Raw genomic sequence first — 7,393 nt, forward strand, 5'->3', positions numbered from 1 at the left:
AAAGGGTGTTTTTCTTTGTTTCAGCACTTAAATACACAGAAAAGTATATGATGAGAGAAAACAGATACTTTATTCTGAACAGACTTTGTAAAAAACAGTAACTTAGAAACAAAAGATAATTAAATCTCTCCAGATTAAAGAATCCTGTTTGAAGTCTTTTTGAAAAAATCCTGATTCTAACCTTCATATCAAAACATGCAGTTTCGCTGGATCCTATCCTATGTCAGCATACTTATACAATAAGAATTAAGTTCCATGATTTCTTCTTTTTTTTTTTTTTTTTTTAAGGGGAAATTCATAAAGCGAAAGCATTAGCCTCCCACACTCACAAAAGTAGTCATGGTCCATATATTCTGCAGTAGTAAACAGCTATTTGTGCTCAGTCCATTGTTTGAACTCCTACCATACTGGAAAAAATACTGTAGTTTACCCTTTGTTTCTGTACCCATCTCTTCCCCAATCCAGCAGCCTCAAGAACTTCAGCAAGATAAGAATTCCTGCAAATACAAATCTGCCTGCACAGATCAGACTGCAGGATGAGGACCAACACATCTGATTTGAATTAGAAGCTAGACTGAATTTAAAGCTTTTCCTAAATAGAGAAAGTCATCAATAAAGAAAAGCTAATCCCAATATTTCCAAATTACAATTCCCTGTAATTTGCAACATCTATTAGCATAGCACAAACAAATTACAGTGTCAGTTACTGCAGGAAGAACCACTCTATCACTAAAATTTGTTGACACACTCGTCTTCAAGCCTCCTGGAGCCTTCCTCAGTGAAAGCTTAGGGCATGCAAGGAGTGCATGGTTGGGCCCCCACAGACCTATGCATACTATACAGGGGAGAGAAAAGGTTACCTTAAACAAAAGGCAGAATTACACCACATCTGTGCAAACATTTAAACCAGTTTGTTTCAACTAGTTATTTGCTTATCCCAACTATTGCTGCTGGTTGTACTTGGTTAATTCAAGAGAACGTGATGAAGCAGGACCCGGTTTGTTTAAGGGAATGGAACTTTTTTCTGCAGGTATCTTCCCCTCAGCTGACCACATCATAACAAAAGTGCAATAATTTAAATTTTTTCAAAGAAACAGAGATTAAAATTGTCAATTTTTGGGAAACAAATTCACTAGTTTAACCATAAAAATATTTCCCCAGGTAACAAACCTTAAAGCATTCAGTAACACAGTATTTCAATAATAATAATACAGAAAATCCCTTCCACTTGTTACAAATACCAGAACTGTTAGAAGATTTTGTTTATTGTACACTATTCAAGAGGTTTGCCATCTTGTGAAGACCATGGTGTAATTAAGAAAATAACTATCATTTAAAATAAATGAGCATGGAAATATTGACTTGACTTTGAAATTATACTCTTAACCTTTTGCAAATGAAGGCAAGGTAAAGTCCAGGGCCATGTCATCCAGGTACTCAAGAACTTACAAGACAGTTTACATCCAGAGTCATAAGAAAGTACCGCTTTCCATAAAGTACTTTGTATGTCTACCACTGAACAGCATATTAAATAGTTTTGTGAGAACTGCTAAAACAGATTCTCTTATTAACTGTAGCTTGACTTACTGAATTCAGGTCTGGGGATAACAGAGAACTTCGTAACAAAGTTATACTCTGAAAAAAATATCTGCTAAATTTGGTCCAAGCATTCAAAAAACAGACAAGGGCACATGGGTCCCTCGTTGCTTGATGTTGCTGTTTAGTTGATCCTCAAAAAAACAAAAAGGATATGGCAATAAGGAATAAGAAGGGCTGCCCATGATAGGCACAGAATTGTGACAGAATAAATAGTCTCTTCAGAGATGTTTTAATTGTGATTTTGCCATGTGAGTAACTGAACTTGTACTAATGCAGAACCCCGAAATTTGTGTACTATAGCCACAAGAAATTACTTCCTATTTAAAAACCAGATACATTTGTAATTAACTGCTTTTCCAATCACCGTTAGATATGTGAAAAATAATTTAAAAATCTTTTAAAACAATTACAAAGAGTGGACAGCAGTAGCAGCTATTCAAGCAAGATTCAAGCACAAGTTTAAATGAACTTTCAAGCTGGGAATTAGCCTTCTTTGTCAAAAATTTGTACAACGTTTTCAAAAACCTGAAAAGAGAGAAGAATATTAATTTTATGAAGTGTTAGTCAAATAGTTACTTCAAGCTAAACCAGCACACACAATAATTGACAGTATTTTTAAAAATACATAGGTTTTTCTTAGAACATTCACAGCAATTCTTTAGTAGTGAAATTGGCATCAGTTCTGGGAAACTGAGACAGAAGAGCAATACTACTTCAGAAAAGCAAAAGCTCAGGAAAGTGAAAAAGACAAGACACTGTTAAATACAGAAACACTGAAAATGTGTTTAGTCGGGCTCACATTCAAGCAGAACTAATTGATTTCTTAAAGTTATTCACATCTTAATCAGTTCTTCAAGAGTCAAAACGAGAGTTCCACAACCTGCCTCAGTAATACACATCAGTGCTTAATTAGCACGCTAACCACACATACACACATCTCAGAAGAATGCCAAAAATATGTACCCTGCCACTGTCATCCCCATGGTTTTTTGGCTTATATACTTACTTCATCAACAGATTTAGAGGCATCCACTTTTCTGACTTTTCCCATTCTCTCATACAAATCTATTATAGGCCTAGTAGACTGCAGATATGTATGAATTCTAGGAGAAAGCACAGGGGAAAAAAAGCATTACATAGTAAAATATAAACAGAAGGGAACGGAAAAGTTTTGAAGACAGTACCTCTTTTCCAGACTCTCCCGATTATCATCACTCCTACCACTGCTCTTGCCTCTTTCAAGACAGCGGCCAATACATATCTACAAAAAACATCAAAAGGATGATCACAACCAAGAACACAAGGTGCTATCTTGGAAGCAGGAACAAAAAAATCCTGAAAATCTATATAGACCTGACACACAAAATACCGTCCAGATCTGGTGGACGTAACCAGAATTCAATGGAAACTTAAGATTCTTCCAGAGAAAAAGGATGATAGATTTACACGTCATCAGTTTATTAAAATAGGGGCTCTTAAAATGGGATTGGTATGAGTGGAAGTAAAAGCAACATCAAGCTTTGTGGTTTGACTGGGTCTCCAATTTGAGGTAATTTTCTTCTTTAAATGTCTCATTCTCAAGGATGTGTTCAGACTTTCTGAAAAGCAGCATGTCAAATTAGACTACTAATATATGCCTGCACTGAAAGAAAGTCACTGTATGTTCTCCCAAGAATTTTGTAAGGCTACATAGTAAGTTATTGTAAGTTAAAATGTTCCTACTTGACATTGCTATAACAAAAACTTAAAAATCAAAATCCAAGTAAAAACTGAAGAACTAACCATTGTTAAAAGCTGCCCAGTGAACTAAGTTTTGAAACATAAAGTAAGAAATGCTGACATATGTACACTTTCTGAATACATTTATCCTACTCATGCAAGAGGACAATGGTTAGAAATTATTTTTCCTACAAAGTACATCCATAGTAAAAAAAAAATCCAGATCACCTAGGCATTGTTGTCTATTTTTAGATCTAGTAAAAAAATTAGAACCCCAAAATTAACATCTCACCAAGTGAAAAAATTCATTTAATCTTATTTAAGTTTTTTAATAGAAAAAAATAAGCCCTCACTTGTTCTTTGAGATTAAAAAATAATTGCAATTAAGTAAAAAAAAAAAGTAACAAAATTTCTCAGAAAGTTAGGGAAAAGAGTAAAAGGAATAAAGTCAGCGAAGGTGCTGGGATTCTCATATCAGTTTTTATGCCTCAAGGGCACTGACATATTTAAAAGACAGCATATCATGGCATTTGTTAAATGAATATAATGTATCACTGTCAAAATGCCCTTGTAATCTAATGACTTGCTGAATAAAACGTTGATTATGGGCTATCCTATAGTACAGCTCATAACTATGAAAATAAAGACTGCTGCTGCCAGCACTTTAGAATTACATTGCTATCAAGTTCATTTTGGACCAAACAACAGTTACTCAGAGTAAATAGTGTAATGTTTTCTGAAAGTTTACCAAATAACTTTGTATAATGTATTTCAAGTTTTTATAAATTTTCCTTAATAATGCAATTGCCTGAAGTACTTCTTCAATATAATTTATGTGCACATGATTATACCAAGTGCAATTAGCTGCCTCCTATTTCAAAAACATGCAGTTTTTCATCCACAAAAACAAGTGGCCAAAAGATCCTTGAAACTCACAGACCAAGTTTTCATTCTAATCTTACACTAGTCCATTCACTACCTGACAGAGTTTTATTGTTCTCCTTGAATGATTCTCACAATACAGTAAGCAAGTAAGTTACAGAATAATACACTTCATTACCTCATTGTCACAATCAAAAAAGAGAACAAAAGAAACATCCGCCTTTCCATCCATAGTCTTATTCCAGCCTTGAAGATTATCTTCATTCCTGGGAAAACCATCAATCAAGAACTTGTTCTTCTGGGAATTGGCAGCCATTGTTTGATCCATAGCCTGATAAAAGATAATTTAATTCATGATGTGCTGTACATACAGTCATTTATCTACTTATTAAATTACCCCCAAAATGTTGACATGGTAAATTGAGAAGCATTTATCTTGGGATTATTGCAGATTTACAAAATGTATTTTTGTTTCACCTTCAATGCATGCTAACTAATTCACTGATGCACCAATATAGCCTTCTTTCAAACTGAATTCGCTATTTCATAAAGCTCAAATTTCTCCTAACACACAATCCCAGCTTCCAAGCTGATTTTCTACAACATACTGAAAAGTGCTGTTACACAACAAGATGCCAAAACATCCCTGATTTAGAGTTAATTCTAATGGAAAAACTCCAAATAAATTTAGTGCCAGGAGCAACAGGAACATTTCCTGTCTTAAAGGAGCTACTCTGGTTGTTTCCTGGACATCTAATAAGGATAAAGGTTGGAGTTTTTCCTTCCACAGGAACATTAGCAGGTGCTCTTCCCCTTCACCTGCCTATCTACTTGGATAAAACTTACAGAAACTCAGTGCCTTTAAGACTTCTCCAGTCAAATATGACTGAGCTGACCAAGAGGTCCAAAACCTAGTTAAGGGAAATAAGAAATACAGAGTTTCACCGATTTCCCTAGAGCTACTGAAAAAATAAAATAATCTATTCTCACTGATCCCTAGGTATCAGAGGCCATCACCTACTGCCCTCCAACCAGTCAGAAAGAAACATAAGTAATTGCTAAGAGAAGGCCAGTATGTGACGCACACCTACGTGTCTGCGAATTCATACTACTCACACCAGAGGAAAGGCAATTCTTCCACAATACGGCCACTGCTTTGTTGCTTAGTCTGAAAGAGTGAACCAGCAAGGAAATAGCCCTTTCCTTACCCTCTTCAGCAAGCTGATTGTTATTTCTACTGGTACAATTTCTCCCTCCTTAATGTAGTTCTCAATGAGTTCTCCATACTGTGAGCCTGGCCTTTTTCGTTCATCTCGAAGGAGGTCACCGGCAGAAAGGTGCGTGTAACCGTATTTCTGAAATGTGCAAAACAAACAGGCATAGACTCTCTTGAATTAGTACACATGCAAAGTTAACATCAGTCAACAGTGTCAACCACATTTATCTTCGCATTACAACAGAAAAATATAGGGAACAGCATCTTGCTAGTGACGGATCTATTCCATCTTCAGTGCGTAATCTGACAACACAGCATACTCTGTATGCACAGAAAGCACAGCAGTAGTGAGATTCTTGGGTAAAAAGCTCATGAAGCTTTGGTCAGGGATGCGTGTACTGTTTTTGAAGGTAATTTGGTCATGTTTGGAAACAAGGCTATCTCGAAGTCCCCAAGGCACTTCGTGAAATGTCACACTGTGCAATGATACATTTAACAGTCACCAAATTAGATACAAACTATACCCCATCCTAACAGTTCAAGCACGTAAAAACTGTAAGTGGTTATCAGTTACTGCATCAAGTCTCGATTTACAAAGTGAAAAAGTTGAGATAGTGCCTTTCCTTACTACATTTACGCAACAGGTTTCTAATTTTGTCTAATTACCTACTTAAAGAACAGCACACGAGGTGACTCCAGGTCCTTTGGAGCTGGAAGAACGTTTTAAGCACATCACGAGCCAGAAGTCCTTAGGTTCCTGTTGTGGTTCTGGCACCAACTTATTCCTCTACCTTGGTCAAATCACTTGTAACTCTGCATCTAACACTGCAGCGACACAAACAGTCCTACACATGCGCTCCTCCAAACCCAGCCCTGCACGCCTGCACCTTCTACCTCCTTCCCTGGGATGAAGATGACAAACTGGGAGGGTAGCCCTTGGGGAGACTTGGGCCTTCTCCTAACGATGGGGTGGCAGACGAAGGTAGAGAGCTACGCTGGTGCCACCCTACGTCACGCCATGTACCATAAACAGAAAGAGAGCAGAGATCAGGTCCAAATCTATCCATTCGACACCAGTATGCAGGAAAACACCAAACACCATTACTCTTTTCTTTCACCTCCAACTACATCTGAAAAACAGTTGCTAATGCAAAACACCCATGAAAAGTATTTATTACACTTGAGTTTCTCAGGCATTTACCATCATAAATAGACACCTACTGCAAACATACAAACACACTCTTACCAAAGAGAAATGCATCACTATAAAGGAAAGTTCAGAGCACAAACCAATCATTTTCTCAGCTCATTTAACACCACAAGAAAACTAACCAAGCGTACTATGCTTCTTGATGAAATATAGTCCATAAAAATAGGCAATAAAGACATCTCCTTGGTGATTACCTAAGCTAGCTATACATCCAAAACAGAGTACACCTATACACGCTCATCCTAAAGTTTTTATACAAAACAAAAGCAACAGCAAAAGCCTTCAGGGTTATCAGCTTGGCTGCAGCAACATCCAAAGCAAATTTAAAAAAAAAAAGTGTCCAAGCAGCGTAACAATGTGACAACATACTTTTTAAGGCTGTGAACTTGGGAGTTCACAAAACGTATAAGTACAACAGAAATATTACACAACCCACTAAGTGACTTTAAAAACATTTCAGTTGCTTTCCAATTTTGCCCACAAAAGCATGGAAAGTTAGTTCTGCCATAGTCATAATTTAAGAAGGGATATAATTACCTAAATCTCCAAAACTCTACACAGCTAGCAAAAAAAAAAGGCAAGATTTTGCTGTAAATAACTGTGAAGAAAAAGCTCCACAGATATTCTCCATAAGCTCACTGTACTCCTGCTTTAATGTGCATTGCATTTGGATACGCCTATTCAACTGCAAATCTAAACAGTAACTATGAACTACAGAAGCCATAAACCAGAACAAATCTTTCCTTATAAGCAAGAAACCTTACTCT

The 7,393-nt window shown here is 36.5% G+C and overlaps 1 protein-coding gene across 1 annotated transcript in view; it reads right to left on the minus strand.

Annotated features, from left to right (window-relative positions):
* Positions 1–1,583: 1,583 nt before the first annotated feature.
* The window catches only part of CMPK1 (cytidine monophosphate (UMP-CMP) kinase 1, cytosolic), a 9,677-nt gene continuing 3,867 nt past the window's right edge, over positions 1,584–7,393 (minus strand). The window contains exons 2-6 of the mRNA XM_009703325.1: positions 5,409–5,555; positions 4,379–4,531; positions 2,784–2,860; positions 2,606–2,702; positions 1,584–2,124 (exon numbers count right to left, since the gene is read on the minus strand). Coding sequence (XP_009701627.1) covers positions 2,083–2,124; positions 2,606–2,702; positions 2,784–2,860; positions 4,379–4,531; positions 5,409–5,555 — 516 coding nt within the window. The 3' untranslated portion in view covers positions 1,584–2,082. The remainder of the gene's footprint in view (positions 2,125–2,605; positions 2,703–2,783; positions 2,861–4,378; positions 4,532–5,408; positions 5,556–7,393) is intronic.

Source organism: Cariama cristata, unplaced genomic scaffold, assembly GCF_000690535.1.
Source record: "Cariama cristata isolate BGI_N322 unplaced genomic scaffold, ASM69053v1 scaffold27770, whole genome shotgun sequence".
NCBI lineage: Eukaryota > Metazoa > Chordata > Aves > Cariamiformes > Cariamidae > Cariama > Cariama cristata.